General features: G+C 45.2%; 1 protein-coding gene across 6 annotated transcripts in view; it reads right to left on the minus strand.

Moving 5' to 3' along the window:
• RBFOX1 (RNA binding protein, fox-1 homolog (C. elegans) 1) overlaps positions 1–21589 on the minus strand; it is a 465218-nt gene that overhangs the window by 231785 nt on the left and 211844 nt on the right. For 5 of the 6 annotated variants that reach the window (XM_006895224.1, XM_006895222.1, XM_006895227.1 and 2 more), the window contains one exon: positions 4082–4321. In XM_006895224.1, the coding sequence (XP_006895286.1) occupies positions 4082–4321 (240 nt within the window). Of the gene's footprint in view, positions 1–4081; positions 4322–21589 lie in introns of those variants that run through there. The other variant, XM_006895225.1, reaches the window with a different exon arrangement.

A 21589-nucleotide genomic window follows, 5' to 3' on the forward strand; every position in this document is an offset into this window, starting at 1 on the left:
TCTGTTTTTCTGTCTCTCTCCCTCCCTCCCTCTCTCTTTCTGTGTCTCTCATTACAAGCAAATCAGAACCAACTTATAGTAAAATTCCATTCATTTTCTGAGGCTGTAAATCACACACAAGGAAATTGTCCATCTTTTTCCCAGGGAGCCAGTAGTGGATTTGAACCATCAGAGCCTTTTCTTACTCTGAAACTAGAACCACCGCTATTAAGTCAATTCTGCCTCCGAGTAACCCTCTAGAATGATGCAGACCTGCCCTCGGGATTCCTGAGGCTGTAAATCTTTATGGAAGCAGACAGGCTCATCTTTCTCGGTGGGACTGAATTGCTTAACAGTTTTCAGCCAGGCATGATATCCACTACGACACCTCTCTCTCACGCTGCCATAGTGTCAGAAGCAAGTCACAGATGACCTTCCACTGTCAATCACACAAGAGGAGATGGCCAACATTCTACAGAGGAGCTGTTGCTGGATTCGAACCATCAGAGAGGTACAGACTTTAGGTTAGCAGTGCAACTCCTGACAGACTATGCCACTAGGGTTTCTTTATTTTAGAGTGTTGTTGTTATTGTTGTTGATTACCTTGAAGCTGAGCACGACTCATAGCGACCCTGTGAACAAAAGGCTTGAAGCCCCCCTACAACAATCAACATTTATCAAAGTTCACAGAGTTTCCGGAGGCATGTTGTTTAGGAAGTGGATGCCACTCCTGCTTCCTGCTTCTTTCTTAGAGTAAAGGAAGCTTAAGTAAGAATCATATGTGATTGAACTTACCTACATATCTTACTTATCTATTTAAAGACCCAGGTAGAAACATCTTATTTCAAAACTGGGACTATGTGTTCTCTTTGTCTCTCTTGGATGATAGGCGAGAAAAGACTGTCTTTGGCTCAAACGCATCACCCAGTATGTGATGGGGTTGTCGGGGGTTGTCTAGTTCTTTACAACTCTTGGAACCATACTGGAGGGGTTTTTTGGCTGTAAGCCTTGTAATTGTTTATTAATTGGTTTGGTAACAAAGTTTATCTCCATTGTGTTTTACACTATTCTTTATTCCAACTGTGTTTCATACAATCATTTTCATGCATCATGTTTTACATAATAAATCACCGTTGGATCTTACCCATCATTCCTGTCTTTTTATCCAGACCCTTTCCATTTCCTTAACTCCTCTCCCTCTACCCACCAAACTATGCAACCCTGTGGTTTTGCCCCTACACATTTTCACCCCTCTGCTCCCACTCCTTACCCCCTTGAGCTACCATTCATGTTTTATTAGTTATCCTTCTATTTTTACAATGATGGTCTTATGTAGTATTTGTCCTTATGAGACTGAGTTAGTTCACTCAGCGTAATGCTCTCCAGACTTTCCTAAGTTATGTAGTATTTTTTAAAATTATTGCTCCTGAGTGCTGCGTAGCATTCCATCGAGTGAATGATTCAGTATCACAAGAAACCTGGAAACAGCCCGAACATCCAACCACAACTGAGTTGATTAAGAAATTGTGGTACCTTCACACCATGGATATAAAGCTTTAAGGAGGTGAATTGTCACACCTTCCTTCAGAGGAGTTACGAAGGGAGTTCCATTAACTGCTGGGTTTTAACACTTCAAGAGCTCTTTCTCAGACCATAAAAACAATAACCAGTGGTTCTGACTCACAGGGGCCCTTTGTCATGTTTCTGGGGTGTCGAACTTTAGAGCAGAAGATTGTTCATCTTTATTCCTTGGAGTAGCTGGTGGATTTTAAACTCTCAGGTTAGTAGCTTATCAGATTTTTTAAAAAGTAACAGCAGTACTGTTCACCATAGTCAAAATGACAGACATAATTCAGATGCCCAGCATGTATGAACAGAGAAACAAAATGTGTTCCATAAATACAACAGAATAGTACTCAACCAGGGGCTGGGACAGAGTAGGGAAGAGTTGGGGTGACACGTAAAAGGGAGCAAATTTTAAGGATGTGAATACACCCAAAAAAGGCTTTTAAGGAGCCACAGAGGCACGGTGGTTAAAGCTGCCAGTAATGTGAACCCACTCCTTGGGAAAAAGATGTAGTTAGTGGTCTGATTCTATGAAGATTTACAGCCTTGGAAACCCCATGGGGATAGTTCTACTCCACCCTAGTGGGCGTCTGGGAGCACGAATCCACTTGATGGCAGTGAAGGAGTTGTCATTGTTACGTGCCGTCAAGTCGCCAGCAACTCACAGCAACCGTACCTACAACCTCTCTGAAGTCTGCTCTGTCCTGAGTCAGTCTCACTGACCCCAACACACCTACACCCATTGTCCTAGTCACTGTATCAATCTATGTCATCTGGGGTCTTCCTCTCTTGCACTGTTCCTTCACCCTTCTGAGCATGATATCTTTCTCCAAGGATCAGTCCCTCCTGGCCACGTGCCCAAAGTATGTGAGACAGAGCTTCAAAATCCTAGCCTCCAACGAGAAATGTGGTTTCAATCTCTCTAAAACAGATCAATTTCTTTTCTTGGTGGTCCATGGTATGTTCAAGACTCTTCTCCATACCACAACTCAGAGAGGCATCAATTCTTCTTCTGTCATCCTTAGCCATTGTCCAGTTCTCTGATGTATGACAAGTGATTGTGAAGACCAAGGCCTGGATCAGGAACACCTTGGTCTCTCAACTGACATCATTGATTCTCAGTACTCTGAAAGGTCCCAGACAGCAGATTTACCTAATGCGACTCACCTTTTGATTTCCTGACTGCTGGTGCCAAGAGTGTTAATTGTGGAGCTGAGCAAAGCTGTAACTGTTAACAATTTGATAGTGTGGATCACAACAAATTTGGTTTAATCCTCAGTACAAAGGGAATCCCAGAACACTTGATTGTGCTTATGCAAAACCTATACTTGGACCAGGCGGCAGTCCTCAAAAACAGAGCAGGGAAACACTGCATGGTTCCAAATCAGGAAGGGAATGTGTCAGGGATGCGTCCTGTCTCCATACCTTTGCAATCTATATGTAGAACAGATCATTCAGGAAGCTGGACTTTATGAGGAGGAATGTGGCATCAGGATTGGAGGAAGACTCATCAACAACCCACGTGATGGAGATGATCCAACTTTGCTTGCTGGAACTGAGGAGGACCTGAAGCGCTTGCTGCAGAAGGTCAAGGACTGTAGTCTTTAATATGGAATGAAGGTCAACAGCAAGAAGACAAACATTTTCACCACTGGACCAATCGTCAGCACCATGATGGATGGAGAAGAGATTGAGGTTGTGAACGGGGGAGAGTGGAAATTAAGCTATGAGCACAAAGCGTGGGTAGTTTGATCCAAACCCACTCAGTGGCCCCGGGGGAGAAAGAATCTGACAATCAACTGCAAAAATTACAGGCTTGGAAACCCTACAGGGTAGCTCTGCCGGGGTGACACCAGGTGACTATGAGTCACAACAACAACAAGGCTATAAACAATAACCAAAAAAGGAAATACACTGAATGATTCTTTCAAGAGGCCACTCAGGAAAAGATGAAACTTACAGGAATCCAGCTTACAACCTCACGGTCTCAACAAACCTGGCTCCATCAACTGGATGGCACAGAAAGACAACACACAATTTACAAAGAAACTCACTACTGTCAAGTCAATTCTGACTTATAGCTTTCATAGTAGAACTGTCTCTAGGGTTTGTGAAGCCGTAAATCCTAACTGGAGCAGACGGCCGTCTCTCTCTTCTGCAGAAGTGGTGGGTTCCAACCACCGGCAGCTAAGTGTGAAGAGCCAACTTTTAACCCCAGTGCCATCAGGGCTTTAGTTGTAGAATGGATGTAGATAAATGTTTCTTTTTAGAGGCAAAAGCCTCCATGAAAAATGAGCTGGTTTAGGGGGCTATGAGGAGAGAATGCAAGAGAGATCAGGAGGAAACAGTGGAGCAAGTGTGAGAAGAGGGCAAGGAATATTGTACTAGGTGTGATCCCTCATTGGTTAGTCCTGTTGACAGAGGTGCTTCCCGCTGTCATTGCAGGAGCTGAGGAACACCCCCACAGCCCCACCTTGGCAAGCACCCCCAAGGCCCAGGCTGAACCTCCCTCCACGCCCGAGAAGGGTGCACTTACTGTGGCGGTGCCGGAGACAGTCTGCGCGCTGGTGTCCGCGGTCTGCTCCGAGTGCGACTGGGCGGGAGGGTACAGGTTTAACGTGTGCTCAGGGACGGTGGTCTGGCCCGTGTACTCCGGAGCCGGGTGGGGGTGAGGGGCCGTGTATTCCGCGGGGATGCCGTTCTGAGGGGGCGCGAACTGGGCCGAAGCGTAAGGCTGGGCCATTGTGTCAGGGGCGGCTGCTGCTTCCTGGTTACCCTGCAAAATCAGATTTAAAAAGGGGCGGGGGGGAGGAAAGGTGAGCAGATGCCGGGCAGAACCCTTCCCCAGACATTGAACCCATGAACCCCAACATTTCCTAGCAGGAGCCCCACTCTTAACAGTCTGCAATGGGTCAATCATGAGTAACCATCTTTCACTCCCATTTCACAGATCTGGATGGTGAAGTCATTTCCCTACGCCATTCAGTCTGATAGCTGAGGGCCTGAAGGTCTGGGCCACACACGACTGGATTTTCTGTTTTATTTGGATCCCCCCACGCACCCCTGGTAGATCCTTCTGGATTCACTTCCATTTCGGAACCAGTGAACAGGCCACTGTCTACCCTGGTGAACAGCTTTGATCCGAGTCTTAAAATGCCAAGAAGGATGAAATGGAACACGTGTTCTCTGTGTGTCTGATTGATTTTTAAGTATTAAGACTGCTTTTATGACACTTTGTGAAGTTTCCCTTTGATAAATAATCTGCATCCTGAGTTATCTGCACTCGCTCAGCAGACTGCTCTGTTGCTGTTGTTAGAAGCTGGAGAGCACTTTCTGACTCATACCCAGCTAGTAGGAATGGCCCCATGGTCGGTACCTCTCTGACCATTGGTAGTTCTCATCTACCAATGGTTCTGAGGGACCAAGACGGGCAATCTCCTCTCTTGCCATTTATAGCCTTAGAAACCCAGTGGAAGCTCAGCAAGGAGTCATTTTCCACTCAAAGCCATGTCAGTTGAGTAGAAAAATCTGAGAGCAGATTGCCAGGTCTTCCTCCTACAGAGTCACTGGGCAGGTTGGTACCAACAAGTTCTGGATGGCAGTCAAGCATTTAGCAACCACTGTGATACCGGGGCTCCTTGCAATGAGCGCATCTTGAGTGAAAGGTAATCTAAGCATCTGTATTGAATCAAAGTGTTATATGACATGGCTTGCATTATAGAATGAAAGGGGGTGCGTGGGTGGTTGAGATTTAGTTGTTTTTTATGGTCAGTGGGTGTGAGAGAGAGAGAGGGAGAGGGGGAGAGAGATAAGGGGGGAGAGAGGGAGACAGACAGGGAAAGAGGGGGAGAGAGAGAGGAGAGAGAAGGGGGAGAGAAAGCAGGAGAGGGGGGGAGGGGAGAGGGAAGAGGGAGGGGGGAAGGGAGAGGGAGGGGGAAAATGAGAGGGGGGAGAGAGAGAGAGAAGTATCTCCAGTGTTAGCAGAAGACAATCAATGAATGTTCAGGACCTAATTTGGGGAAAAGATACTCTCCTGTGGTAATGTCCACTTTAATGGTTGCCATGTTTGTATATGTGTGTGTGTGTGTGTAGTGGTCACAGTGTCACCAAGAGGCTGCCCGTGGACATTCAGGACCTAACTTGGGACAGGATGGCTCTCTGAGATGTATCCATTTCAAGTTACCTCTGCAAAACACAGGACTGAACACTGAACCTTACTTAGTCAATGCCTCTCCCACACCCTCCACCTTCTTTTTTTTTCTAAGTACAGAGTATTATGTAACAATTCACCCTTCAGATCTAGGCAAAACATGCAGAGTGATAATTAAAGTCAAGTCAAAAGAAGGAAGAAAAAAAAAGAAAAAAGAAAGAACTCTGAATTCAAGTACTTCCATTTCAGGAAACCTCTTGTGCATATTCCTCATCAAAGCACTAACAACCTCCACACACACTCACATGTACACACCATCTCACACACTCATCCACATAAACGCATACATACAAGCACATACAGTGTTCACTCACATTCATACAGTCACAGAGATACACTCACATAGAAGAAACACAACCTCACACACATACATGCAAACCCTAAGACAAACACACACAGACACTCTCATATACACAAAGTCACACACATACACACAAGCTCACATACAGGTTTAATCAAAACAGGTTCATAGATACTTGATTTAGACATATATGCAAACATGTATGCTCACATGCACACATACACAGTCACACCACCCACATACATGCTTCCACACTGACACACACACTCATTCACAGCTTTACATACCTCCACACATGCAATTACACACACACAGCACGAATGCATCATGAATGCACACTCACATGTAGACACACATATACATGATGTAGTTGTTGCTGCTGTTAGGTGCCGTTAAGTTGACTACGACTCATGGTTACCTTATGACCAACAGATGAGAATCTTATCCTACTTACACTGTGTCAGAAAGTGTAACGCAGAAGCCCTAATTTTCTGTGGTCTCGGTGGACAGGGAGTTCAGTTAGAGAAAGAGAATGATGGAGAGAAAACAATTAAGCTCACCAAAGGGCTATGTCTCTTCCACAGTCTGTGGTCAAGAAGACAGAACTTTAGCTCTCATCTAATAAGACGGGGATGGGGGGAAGTGTCTGAGCTGCTCCCATGTCCTCAGTTCCACCTCCCAGGCTTGGACAGCCTCTTCAGCTGAAGCAACTTGAGTGTAGCAAAAACACTCCTATGGAGGGGGGGAGGGGCGGGCAGAGGGGGTGCTGTTCTGGGAGCAGCTCTGGAGCTGGTACTTTTATTTTGAGGAACCTTAATTAGGATGTTAAAGAGGACACTTGGAAGGCTACTCTCTTAGCTTAGGCTAAGTTGAAAACGTTTTACAAGGGAAAACATTCCCATCAGTCCCTTTTCTCCCCCAGACTAATGTCTCCAAATGTCTATCTCACTGAAAGCAAAAATCACACACCTGTGGCTTTCTTCCCAACCTCTTCCCCTCAGCAGTTGGGGCTGTGGGCTGTCTCTTTGCAGGGTGCTTGGGTCCGCACACACAGAAAGCTAACCCTGTGCACCCTCAGGAGAACACTGGGAGAAGCAATAGTCATGGTGTTGATTCCAAATTACGGCCACCTCGTGCAGTGCTGCATAGACGTCCTCAGATACTTCACCAGACTTTTCTTCACAACATAGCCGAGCACAATGGAAACCTCCAATGTTTCTCTAGCCGCTTAGAGTGCTCACCACCTGTGCTACTCAAAGACTCTACATGGGACAAGGGAAAAGCTCAAATGTGGCTGCCTTACCCACTGCCATGGAGTCAGTCCCAACCCACTGTAACCCTCTTTCCAGTTTCCAAGGGAGCTTTGGTGGTCTTGTGGTAAGAAGCTGAGCTGCAATCCCAAAGGCATGAGGTTCAAATCCACCAGATAGAATTGGTAGGGAGAGGGAATAGAAACAGGAGTTGGCAAACATCCTGGATAAGATGTCAATAAAGTTCTATTGGAACACTACGTTCATGTCATTACATTTTCCCCAGGACCATTATGGTACAACAATAGCTGAGTTGAGTAGTTGTGACAAAGACATGCTGGTGTCTCCAATGACTCACTACAAAATCCTTTATGAGAGAAGAGGCCAAATACCATGAAGTACAAGAAAACTAGTTGAGAAGCTACAGTCATATTAGTTTGTGCAAAAATAGAGATGTCAATGAAGCAGGGGGGAAAAAAGGGGGGGTAGTTCGTATCACTAAAACTAAGGAGAGAGAGTTCAACTAATCTTGGAGATCAGCAAAGTGAAACCTGGTGCAACATGAGCAAGTGAGATAGGATCATTTTTATTTCCTTGTAATCTGCTTTCCATTACCAGATCTCTGAATTGCCAATGTGTTTGTGTGTGTGCGCACACACATATGGGGGGGGCGGGGAACAAAGAGAGTAACAGCAAACTCAAAGTCAGTAGGAGTGGACTGAGCGGCGGAGAAAGTCTCTGATAGCCTCAGCTTCCTTGTCCATCTGCAAAGGAGTTCAAAGTCTCTGGTTTTCTAACTAGTTCTCTCAGAAGTCAAATTGAGTACAACTGCCCTTCACCCAGCCTAGTGGGAGCCATCCACTGCACTAAGTATTTCTGTAGTTCTTAACAAAGGAATTGGGGTGGTATACAACAGTTAAGTGTTTCAGTACTAACCCAAAGCCCTACAGAGCAGTTCCACACTGAACTCATGGGGTCTCTCTGTGTTGGAATCAACTCAACAGCAATGGTTTTGGTTTGGTCTGGAGGGAAGTCTAGTGTTGGGGTATTTTATGTAAACTCAATCAACTCTTTGCCGTGGAGATGCAATCAACACATAGCTGACCCGTCAGGGAACTTCTGAGGCTGTAAACTAGCATCTTTCTCCCTTGGAGTGGTTGGTGGATTTGAACTGGCAGAGAGGTATGGTCTTTGGGTTAGCAACACAACTCCCCGTGGACTACACACCACTAGAACTCCCTGTCTGATGCAGCGATGGCGTCAATTCTATCAGCTACATTAGATTAGCACACTGTTGGGAGAGAGAAAGTCCTGCCATCATGTGAAAGTTGAGCCTCACTTCAAGATGCTCGGAGGCCACACTAGGACAGAGGTGATGGCTCGCTTGGAGCAACACTGGACTCAGGGCAAACCCCCAGTGTCTACTGATATGGGCACCGTTGTGCAAACACAGGGTACCGAGGCTCTTCAGTACCAATGGTCACAGAGGGGCCCACAGGTAGCATTCAGAGATGCTGGGCATGGATGTTCCATCTTGTACCTAGAGTCCTCAAGCAGATGTTGGAAGGACCCCCACAGTTCCACATTAACACTGACAGCAGTTCCAGAGAGACCCTAATTAATATTTCCAACATTTGCACTTTGGGCTAATTACAGTTACTATTTAATTAAGAGTGTCACACTTCGAGTGGAAGGGTTGGGTTTTTTTCCCCACGTCCAAATGGCATTAGCTACATCTTTGTCTCCTTTCAAGTGATGCTTATGCATTATTAGAACGTGGTTGTGAGGCATCAGTCACAAAACAACATGCTAATTCTGTGGTTGACTCACGGCGACATCATGCACAACAGAATAAAACACCACCACATCCTTCACCCTTGTCCCTGGACAGTCACCTCCTGGACCCCTGTGATCCAGAGAATTTTCTGTGGCTAGTTCCGGGAAGTAGATTGCCAGGCCTTTCTTCCTCATCTTAGCAGGAAGTTCCACCGAAATGAGCCATACGTACGTACGCCTGTGCGGACTGATGGAGAGTGGCTGTGCGTCAGTGTAACGGTCAATAAGCAAAGTGAGGTCTCGCACATGGAAGGTGACAATTCTACTGCCAAACCACCGATGCCTCCAGTTATTATCACTCAGGGTATATCGATCCCACTCAACTCACCGCCATAGCATCAAATCCAACGTACAGTGACCCTCCTCCAGTTTCTGGGGCTGTAAATCTGAACCGGAGGAAACTGTCCATCTTTCGTCCTTGAAAAGGTGGTGGATTAGAACCACTGACCTATTAGCTAGTGCGACATGCAAGGCAAGGCAAATACTGTGCATATAAACTGGCTCCCGGTGGAAAGAAGTCGCCAAGTTCATGGATGCAAAGGTGACAAGTAAATGGATCTGGAGCACTCTGGCTAGACATTCCCTCATTTGTAGAAGCTGCCTTCTCTTCTACTTCAATCCAACCCCCCATGATTCCTGTATCACTGAAATGATGGCGGAGTTGCAGGATTTCGCAAGTCGAAGGGCTTGTGGGAGTTCTGGGTTGTTCAGGTTGCTTTGCACATAAACCCCCACATCCTCAAGCACCTACTTCAGGAATGCTTGCAAACCCAACTTCTTCTTCTCAATGCCTAGATCTTTCTTTAGCTACTGCTAATAATAAAGAGGAGGAAAGACCCCACGTGTTAAAACACACAGTGTCAGATCTGCAACCAATCAGGGGGCAGGCGTTTTCATCCCTTTGTGCATGGAGTCACCAAGAATTGGGAGGACCCAAAAAGAAGGGAACTAACAAGAACAACATGGCTTCTGTCAAACTAGGTAGAAGCCTGAAATAAATATTTTTTTAAAAATGCTTGGAAGGGAGGGACCCTCTGCTTGTCCACATACACCCAACCGAAGAAAATGAGAGCAACTCCACAATAACATTAGAAAGTGGAACCCCCAGCACCACCTGAGAAAACCCCAATGGGCAGCTTTCATGCTGATTACTGAGATGGATTATTATTAAAATACAACCCCGTCTGACTCAGAAAGGAGGAGTGGGGAAGCGATTTCAATTTAAATATTTTACTGAAGCATGAAATAGCCAGGATATTATTGCTATTTTAAGACAAACACCCTAATCTGACTGTTAGCATAGTGTGTGGATGCTGTCACAAGTACGCATAAAGAGATCAATTCTTTTTTTGATGCGCAAGGAACTCTCATACACCCTTCCTTTTGTTTTCCACTCACACTCACTCACACACACACACACACACACACACACACACACTCTGACTGTCCTCACTGGTTACAGTAGTTTTGGGGAAACTTGTAAGAGAACACAGGGCAGTCACAGGTCAAAAATATTTTGGCTTTCTATCTAGCGCAAACCCCATTTCGGCTGAAAAATATGTCTTTATGTGGCCAGGAATGGGACAGGGTATATATTCTTTTTCCATCTGACTGGCTAACTTTCACTGAGGGGGAAGATGCCTGCCTTGGAAGCTGTCAATAAAGACTTGAAAATAAGCAAGTGTTTGCTTACAAGTGCATGAGATAACGTGTGTGTGTACAAGTGCGCACACCCAGATTTTAGAGTCAAAGTTCTTGCACACCCCTTTCTCTTGCTGCTTCGGGAATCAATCTGTTCCCAATCCCCCACGTGCCCTCCAGAACCTCTTTTGGGCAACACACAACCCCTGGAACCAAGCAGCACGCCGAAATGGTCAAGCCCTAACCAACCAGCTGATTGCATCTGAACACACAGTCAGACTCCCTCCCTGGAAACTACCCTGCCTCGCCCAGCCTCTCACTGGAGGAAACTGTCTGTTCCCGGTGGTTGCCTGTGGTTTCCAGTCGGCTGACAGTTTGACTTTAGTTTCCTCGCCTAGAAGGTTCTTCTACTTCTCTGGCGAGCAATCGCGCATATTCAGAGGAAAGCCTCTGGCTCAGCCCTGAAATGAGCTAAACCGCATCATGCCCCCCGGGGGGGGGGGGGGGGGGGGGGGGAGGGCTCCGAGACAAAGACAAGGGTGAAAAATATGCAAAACTGAACCATTAACCTGCTGGTTCCAAGATCAGCCCAGTTCCACACATCAAGCAGAAAGCGGACACAGGCACACGCTTTTTGGCTGCGAACTCTCTGCTCCTTCCCCTTAACGATTCAAGGTGCAAAACCAGCTAATCTTGGAGCCCCGGGCTCCGACAGCCAGGAGCCTTCAGCTGCCTTCCCATTACTGCTTCCAATGCAAAAAAAAAAAAAAAATCAAACGGGAGAATGAAAAACATATATACCTGCTGCACCATCCTGCTTCCTTTCTCCTCCATAAACTTAGCAGCTGTTCTAGTCCCACGCCACAAACCATCTGCGAAAAGACGAGCCTCAATGACGAGCGAGGGTGTGCGTGCGCGCTTGCAACATGGGGGTGAGCGGGGTGTCGAAGGAGAGGGAGCCCCGGCCGGCTCGCTGACCTCCCCCTCAACATCTGACTGCTCCCCAAACCGGCCCCAGATGGGACGCTTTCAGCAAGCAAGGCCGGGCCCATCAATCACTGCTCGCCCCTCCTCTGCTCCCTTCTCCCCTTCCTGAGCGCACCGCTGAGCAGATGATTACATAGAGAAGCGCAAGAGGGGGAAAATACAGTGCTCAACTACATTAATAGCTGTTTAAAAAACATTAGAAATGCTATTCTATGCATTGCCTGCAGCTAGTGTATGTGTGGTTGTTTTTCCATTATTACAGAACTAAATATAAGGCATGCAAAGTTCTAAAAGCTGTCAGAGAGGTGGCTGCCAGTATGCTGTTTTGTTTTATATATTTTTTTTAAAAGAAGGGAGGTGGATGATGGGGAGCAGGATGAGAATCGGAGAAAGGATGAAGAGATGGCTCAATGAGAGCGAGTGAGTGTGACAGAGAGAGAGAAAGGAAAAAGGTAAATAAAAAAATTAGTGTGATAACATCAGAGAGAATAGATATATTATTACAAAGCTGTGTGGTTGCTTGTAAATTGGGTTTAAAATGCTCTAACTGAAGATGTTGTGGTAGGTGTCACATCACAGCTGCTTTGCAGGAAAGCTGTGTGATCTGGGACGAGTCATTTCAGTGCACTGGGGCTATGTAACCTGGATGCTATGAGTTGGACAAGCCCCCTCCCCCCCAAAAAAAAATAATAAAATAATGTTAGTGTTGAATTCCTGGCCCTGATACTATACCTGCTAGTATGATCCTGTTTGGAAAGAGAACTTCTCATGTGCCATGTGAATGCTGTAATAACAATATAGCTGTTGTGGTCAGGTGCCTCTGAATCTACTCTGACTGGAAGCTACCCTGTGGACCACAGGATACCCTGCCCTATCCAAGCCAGTGCCATTCTCATAGACTCTGCAGGGCTTAAGTCCACTTCTGCAGTCTGTGTGTCAGTCCGTTCTGTCTGGGATCTTCCTCTCCTTTCTTAAGTTATAAACAGATTATAACAACCTATGTGTGTGTGTGTATGAGTGCGAGAGAGAGAGCGAGCGAGCGAGAGAGAGCGAGCGAGCTCATTTCAGGAGCCTCAAGGTCCAGGGAACACCCTGGATTACAGACAAGGGTGCCCTTGACTTGGACTTTGGACGGGAACTGAAAGTAAACATTTCTTGTTTAGAGTCATCCACTTGTATTTCCAGAGGCACAGATGAGTTGGGGGGGCGGGGGGATACAGATGAACACCTCTATAGGTTTATCATGAGGGTTAAGTTACACATCAAAACACAACACCACACACAGGCAGGTTCTAGCTCATAACCTAACCAACCCAAGTCCAAGTCTACTGCCTCAGGTCACCTTCCATCCAATGTCCCTCAATAGAACTGCCTCACTGGGCTTCCAAGGCTGTTCAGTTCACTGAAGATGACTGATCCATCCTTCTTCCCATGGAGTAGCTGCTGGTTAGCGTCTGAGCACTTAAACAGCTGTGCTACCAGGGTGTCTCCGTTCACTGAGGTTTTCTTCAGCCTCTATAAACAGCCATTCATTCAAACAGTGCAGAGATGCCCAAAACACCTTTCTCCCTGTGGTCCATACAGTCAAACTTGGTAGCAGAAAGACTTGAAGACCTTGTGGCGATGCCTGTGGTCAAGGACAAGTACAAGGCTCGCACTTTTTCCTTTGTTGAACTTCTACCTCTCCCTAGTTCATTATCTGCTCTCTCAATGAACAATATTCTCATGCATAAATGTATGCATAGGGTCGCTATGAGTCATGCTCGACTTGAAGGCAATCAACAACCAACAACAACATCCAAACAGTGGTGGTTCAGTCATGGGATCTTCTCCTTCTGTGTGTAGGAGTCCTGGGTTCAATGCACCTCATGCTTATCTACAGCCCATTTGGCAGTGAAAGCCTACATGCTGCTGTGATGAAGAACAGATTTCAGCAGATCTTGCAGACTAGGAAGAAAAGTCTGGCAATACATTTCTGAAAATCAACCAGTGTTAGCCTGTGAGTCACAACAGTCCCATCCACAACCCATTATAAGTTGGTATGGAACCAGGCAACATTTGTTTCCCTTGGACCACAAGTCAGGCCTAATTCAATAGCAACTCACAACAACAACAACAAAATCTGCTTCTGTGCCAAATGCAGCCTCTTCACTGAAGGCTGCAAGAACTTGGCTCTTCCTTTATTATTAAAGCTGCAACACCACAGTGAAATGTCAAAACAATTTCAGTTTTTTATTTGGTCACGTCTCTCCTGTTTGTTCAGGGAGAGGTTTCAGGCATCCCACACGCCCTGCCTGTGGACAGCTGCTTATCGCCCAGGCACCTTGCTATTAAAGAAGAGATCTTGCTACACTGGAGGGAATGGATGGGGTTTCTGAAGTGATTAGACTTGTAATTAAATTGTGTAACAGAGGAGAGAGTGAGGGCAGATGAGGCTGCCCTGAAGAATTCAACTTTCCTGCTGGTCTATCAGGTGGTACGGGCTCAGGTAGCCCTCCAGTGGGTTGTTTGGTTGGGAGGTTTTGGGGTTTGGTTTGTTTTTTTTTTAAATCCTCAGTTTCCTTGGGTTTGAAAAAAATCTGGATAAATAGTCTTTTTTTTGCCATCCTGCCATTTGCATTTTGAATCACACCCTGGGGAAAGCTGTAATGCAGCTGCATCTGCAGATAATCAGGGTTAAAGCACCAACCACTTCAAGTTCCTTAAAAGAATATGTCAGCTCCTCTTCCCTCAGAATCCCGCCACACAGAGCAAGGATCCCTTCCCTTGCTTCTTCATAGGCTCCAGCTTCTTGGATGCGGCTAGCTGCCACCTTACAGCTTTGATTCAGGATGACCCCATGCACAAGGGAAAGAAATCCTGCGTCGTTCTGCACCGTCACTGCGCTTCATGGGGCTTTCAATGGATTTTAATTTTTTTAGGAAGTAGAACCCTTCCTTCCTAGTCTTCCCTAAGCTGGAAGTCGCACCAAAATCTAGTATCATAACAACAGGCACGCCTTCAGTGACAGATGGGTGGTAGTTTCACAGGAAGTGAATTGACCTTGAATCAAATCCAGGTCAACTGCATGTTGCTGTTAGGTGTCTCAACTTGATTCAAAGTCATAGACATTCTATTCAAAACAGGACAAAGCATTATGTCCTCACTGCTATGTTTGAACCTACTGTTCTAGTGTCTTTGTGTTCATTTATCTGGTCTTCCTCTTTTTCTTGGACTCTCTACAAGATCAAGCATAGTCTCATTCTCCAGGGACTAGAATCTCCTAATAATACGTCTGAGACAGTTTCTCCATCCTTGCTTCTAAGAAACACCCTGGTTAGACTTCTTCCGAGATAGACTTGTCTGTGCTGACAACCCATGGTCTGCATGATCAACATTCTTGCCAATACCATCATTCAAAGATGGCAATTCCCAGGGAGCTTTGATGGCCTAGTGGCAAGAAGCTGCACTGCAATCCCAGAGGTGCGTGGTTCGAAACCACCATATGCTCTGCTAGAAAAGGAGGGGCAATCTCCTCCTGTACCAGTCAGATCTGAGTTGATGGTACACACACAAAAAATAATAAAATAAAATTAAAAATTATTAAAAAACAAAACAAAGAAAGCAATTCTCCTCGTCTTCCTTATTCATCGTCCAGCTTTCATATGCATATGAGGTAAATAACCAAGACTGGGGTCAGGTGGACATTAGTCTCAAAGTGTTATCTTTGCTACTTTCACTGCAGATTTACCCAGTGAAGTTCATCATTTGATGTCCTGACTGCTGCTTCCAACGTTACCTGGGGATCCCAGTAAAATTCAATCCTTAACAATTCCAATCTTCTTCCCATTTATCATGATGTTGCATACTGGTCCAGTTGTGAGGATTGGTTTTCTTTACGATAAGGAATAATCCAAACTGAAGGCTGCAGCCTTTGATCCCAATTAGTAAATGATCCAAGTCCCCTTTTACTTTCAGCAAGCAAGGCGCTATCATCAACATATTGCAGGTCGCTAATCAGGCTTTCCACCATCATGATGCTGCCTGTTTTTCACATGGCCCAGCTGCATCTATTATTTGCTCAGCATACAGGTCAAATAGGAATGGTGAAAAACTACAACCTGGACACACACTTTTCCTGATTGTAAACCAAGTGGATACTCCTTGTCATACTCAAACTAGTCTGTCCCGATTCATGGAAAGCCAGAATTCTACCACTGAACCACCACTCTCTCTTCTACATTCCAGGTCAAAGATGGAGAAGCCACCATTCCAATGAGCCATAAACTGCTCATCTCTACTGCCAACTTGAGTTTCCTATAACCTGGGACTGGGGGGGGGTAGTTCAAGACAGACAGTTACCTGATGAAGGCACCAATATCTTGGGGAGTGATAGAGAAGACACTCACATAAACAAACATAACAACAAACAGCTAAGAAGAAAGGAGAGTTTCAGAAAGGAAACAAGCTAGAAAATGTCACAAAACACCATCCTTTAATGATGGGACCATCTGACTCACTTGGGGTATCATTTTAAAACTACAGATGACAGAGGTCACCCCTAGCTTTATTGCGTCAGAATCGCAGGGCAGGCTTGAGGTATATGCTTTGTAAGAGGGAGTTTTGGAGTATTCTGATATATAATCCTGGGGTAAAAAATATTTCAGGTCAGTGTTTTTCAAATTGTAAGTTATGACTCCTTAGGTTGTAAAATTTATTTAGGGTATCATCACGCCAGTAATTTAAAGATGATACAAAGTCATTCAGAGGAGGAGGGTGAGAATCGTTATTGCACAGCGTGAAGAACAGAATCAATGCCACTGAATTGCACATGTCAAAACCGCCGAATTGGTGCACATTCTGCTCTGTAGCGTCTCAAGAACAACAAAAAAAGTAAAGCAAACTGTCAAAAATTAAATAAATGGTATCACCATGGGAAAGAGAAGAAGAGTACGAGTTCAATATTGTTTCATGATGTTTTTATGTGAGTGAGTTGGACTGCGACGCAAAATATTCTGCAGATTGTGGTAAAATAATGCAGAAGTCACGGGGCGAGGCAATTTCCAGTGTTCATTACCATCCAGGCTTCATGGGGGCTGAGAGTGCTGAGTGAAAGTCAAATATTGAGAAGTCAAGAGTACAACGACGCAACCGTTGTCAAGCTATTCTGCCCCTGTGTGCCCCAGTTTCTCCCTTTGCAAAATATGAACAGTCATCCAAATTCTTCTTCCCCGTGAGACTCTTGTGATGATTTAAACACAAACTGTGCACACGTATGAAGTATTGTTGTTGTTGTTATGTGCCGTCGAGTCGCTTGCGACTCATAGCGACCCTATGTACAACAGCCCTAAACCCTGCTCTATCCTGTGCCAATCTCACTGCCTCTGACACATCCATCCCGATTACGCCAGTCACTGAATCAATCCACCTCATAGAGGGTCTTCCCCTCCTGCGCTGTCCCTCCACTCTGCCCAGCATGATGTCCCTCTCCAAAGACCTGTCTCTCCTTACAACATGTCCAAAGTATGTCAGGCGAAGCCCCAGAATCCTTGCCTCCAAGGAGCAACCTGGTTTAACCCTCTCTAGGATGAATCTATTTGTTTTCTTGGCAGTCCATGGTACATTCAGTACTCTTCTCCAGCACCACAGCTCAAAGGCGTCAATTCTCCTCCTATTTTCCCTAGTCACTGTCCAACTCTCTGATGCATAACAAGTGATTGCAAAAACCATGGCCTGTATCAGGCGCACCTTAGTCTGCAGAGAGACACCGTTGCTCTTGAGTACTTTAGAGAGGTCCCTAACCACAGACTTTCCCATTGCAATATGTTTTTTTATTTCCTGGCTACTGGTGCTAAGAGTGTTGACCGTGGAGCCGAGCAAACTGAAGCTGTGAACAATCTCAATCTCTTCACCATCCATCCTGATACCACCGATTGGTCCAGTGGTGAGAATTTTTGTCTTCTGGACATTGAGCCTCAGTCCATACTGAAGGCTGCATTCCTTGACCCTCTGCAGTAAGTGCATGAGGTCCTCCTCAGTTTGAGCGAGCAGGGTTGTGTCATCTGCATAGCGCAGATTGTTGATAGATCGTCCACCAATCCTAACGCCACGCTTCTCCTCACAGAGCCCAGCCTCTCAGATAATCTGCCCTATATACAGGTTGAAAAGGTATGGAGACAGGACACATCCCTGGCATACACCCTTCCCAATTTTGAACCATGCAGTGTTACCCTGCTCTGTTCTGACTACTGCCTCTTGGTCCAAGTATAGGTTTCACATTAGCATGATTAAATGTTCTGGGATTCCCATTCTTCTCAGAGTCAGCCACAGTTTGTTATGATCCACGCAGTCAAATGCCTTTGCATAATCAATGAAACACAGATAGACATTCCTCTGGTATTCTCTGCTTTCAGCCAAGATCCATCTAACATCAGCAACAATATCCCTAGTACCACGACCCCTTCTAAACCCAGCCTGGACTTCCGGCAGTTCTCTGCTGATGTGCTGTTCCAGTCGTTTTTGGATCCCTGTGAGTGGATATGTCTCATGGAGATAGAATTACCCCCCCCTTCCTAGTTGAGGGAAGAAGCTCATCTGGAAGCCAAGATGTGGCTAATTCAGATCGACTTTGTGCCCAGTGCTGTGGTACTTTCACAACCACTCCCCATAAGGGTGATGTAAACTCTCCATTTCAGAGATAAGAAAACTGAGCTTCTAAAGAAGTAAAAGAGAAACTTTCCTATATGATGTTGTTGTTGTTGTTGTTGTTGTTGTTATGTGCCATCGAATTGCCTGTGACTCATAGCGACCCTATGCACAACAGCCCTAAACCCTGCTCTATCCTGTGCCAATCTCACCATCTCTGACACACCTACCTCCATAACCCCAGGCACTGAATCAATTCGTCTCATCCATGACCTGAATATATAAGCCACAGAACCAGAATTTGAACCTAGGCTTGTCTAACTGAAGAACTCTTGTTACTGAATCACACTAATATGATGTGGTGGTGGTGGTGACAGGTATGGTAATAAAATAGTGAAAATAATAGTGGGGATGATGATGTTTTGTTAGGTGCCATCAGTCGCCTATGATACATCGCAATCCTATGAACAACAGACCTGAACTTGGCCCTGGTCTATACCATTCCTCACAACTTCTGATGTCCTTGCGCCCACTGCTCCAGTGTCTGCATCAGTTCATCTTCTTGGAGGTCTTCTTCTCTTTCTCTAACTGTCCAAGTTTCCCAGAATGATGGGGTTCATTCCCCCAATGACGAGCACCTCCTGACAACACATCCTAAGTACATGACATGAAGTTTCATCGTCTTTGCCTCTAAGGAGCAGCTTGGTTGCACTTGTTCCAAGACACACTTGTTTGAGTGATGGAAAAATGATGGTGGTGGAAATGATGAAGTTCAGAAGAACAGTGGCAGTGATGACACTGATGCTGATGGCAGGGAACGATTTATAGGAAACTGTTTAGTGGATACAATTCTTGGTATTGATGATACAAAACGCAACGGAGATGGGGGAGGGATGGGCAGGGAAAAAAAGGGAAACAATGAATGAATGGAAATCCAAAGTCTCTGTAAATTTTCATGAAAATTAATAATTTCAAAAAATAACTAAAAATGTATATGGTGACATTTCAGCATCCTCATTTCTAAGGAACATTCTAGCTGCACATCTTTTAAGACAGATTTGTTCATTCTTCTGGTCACTTATCGGTTATTCAATACTCTTCACCAACACCACGATCAAAACAAAACAAAATGCAAAAGAGAGGCTTTGCTTCTTGTCATGCACGTCAAGTTGGAATCAACCTATAGCTGACCCTCCAGTGGGTTTTAAGAAGCTATACAGTGCAGAGGAGGAGATTGTTCCTCTTTCTCCTGTGGATTTGAACTCTTTGCCTTTGGGCTGGCAGCACATCTCCTTACCACTAAGCCACCAGTGTTCCCTATCACTGAACAAAAATCCAATGTGCTATCCCCTTTTCAAGGGCAGTAGCGTGGCTTGCTTACGCTCACGCTCATACTAGTGAGCACCAGCTAGCCAGCATCAGGTTTCCAAAGATGTAAATTCTTAAACACTTGGGTAAAGATTCAAATCTGCTCTTGTGTCAGTAAATGCACAAACCTCAGTTTCCCCAACTGCTCTGGGTCATATGAAAGCATCCTTAATACAAAGAAGTAACTTAGCTCTGAGGTCATAATCTGCAAAAGTAAAACAAAATGACACAAAGAACTCATGCCATAGAGTCAAATAGCAGTCGTCTGTTTACTTCCAGACACGCAAAGGGGTCAGAAAGCCTCTTGTCACAGCTGACAAACACCAACCCCAGAAACACAAACCAAGCAAGGAAGTAGGTGGCAGACTCACTCACAGCAATGAGGTGTCATGTTTACAAAATGTTCCATCCTGCTTTTCCATTTGGAGCTCCAGAAGGCGGTGCAGAGCTTGTTTTTCCTCAACCCCTTAAAAGTTAAGGGCAATCAAATATTTATGGCACTCTGTGTAAGTCCACTGCCTTGTGATGGCCACTCCTGGGGAGATGGAAGCTAGTGTCCAAAAAATTAGCAGCCTCCTAAGCAAGTGAAATTCCCAACAAACAGCACCAAGCACTTAAAGAGATGGATTTTCTTAGGGTTCTCACCACTGTACTGGGGTCTCCAAGGGCCCTGGCCTGTGCTTTTAAATGCCTGTCAAAGTTTGACATAATATACACATTTTGAGGTCTATATTTGACTACAATGCAAGGACAATTTAGGCCTAAGTGACCTAGAATGGAAACTCCATGAGCACAGGAATCTAATGGCTGTGGCATCAGCAACTCAGTTGACATGCACAAAACAACAACAAAAATACAAAAGGCTTCAGATTGCTTTGTTATGTGAAAAATTAATCACCAGGCTACACTTTCCAGCCCTACTGGTGTCCAGATATGTTCTCATCTTACTCAACATCTCAGAATAAGAGCAAATGCTCAATCACTGCTCTGCAGTAGAAACAAATCCCCAGTGAATTACCCACACATTGTACAGAAGGATCTATTACCAAGTCTCACTGAAAGTGAGCTCCTAGGTTAATAAATACCCAAGAGCCTGGAAAGCAGTGATGCCAATGGAAACCTGTACACCCATGTACACTGTAGCACTATTCACAATAAACAAAAGGTGCAAACAACCTAAATGGCCATCAGCAGGTGAATGACTAAACAACACGGGATATATACACACAATGAACCACTTCTCATCCACAAAAAGCCTTGACCCATGTCTCCAAGAGCTGACCTTGAAAACACACCACTGACTGAGAAAAGGCAATGACAAAAGGATATATGTTCTACGTACTCACTTAGTATTCGATAACAAAAATAGACAAATGTATCAAGGGCACCTATTGGTGGTTACAGGGGGCAGGTGACAGGGAGAAGGAGCCTCACTGTTTAGGGAGCAGGGCATCTCTGCATGTGGTTTTGGAAAACCATCCCAGATATGAGTGAAAGCCATGTGATTATGGGGGTTGGTGGCAGAACATCATTAATTTAATCACTGGTGTCATTAAATTATACATAGAAGATGGTGGATTTGTTGTGTATATTTACAGTCATACAAAAGGGGGGGTTGGGGTTTTTGTTTGTTTATGCTTTGTGTGTGTGTGTGTGTGTGTGTACCGTCAATCGTCTGAAACTGAGGAGGACTTGAAGCGCTTGCTACAGAGGGTCAAGGACTGCAGCCTCCAATATGGATTGAGGTTCAATGTCAAGAAGACAAAGATTCTCACGACTGGGCCAATTGGCAGCATCAGGATGGATGGTGAAGAGATTGAGATTGTA

Source organism: Elephantulus edwardii, unplaced genomic scaffold (genome assembly GCF_000299155.1).
Source record: "Elephantulus edwardii isolate Elephantulus edwardi_28Jun2011 unplaced genomic scaffold, EleEdw1.0 scaffold00162, whole genome shotgun sequence".
Lineage (NCBI taxonomy): Eukaryota > Metazoa > Chordata > Mammalia > Macroscelidea > Macroscelididae > Elephantulus > Elephantulus edwardii.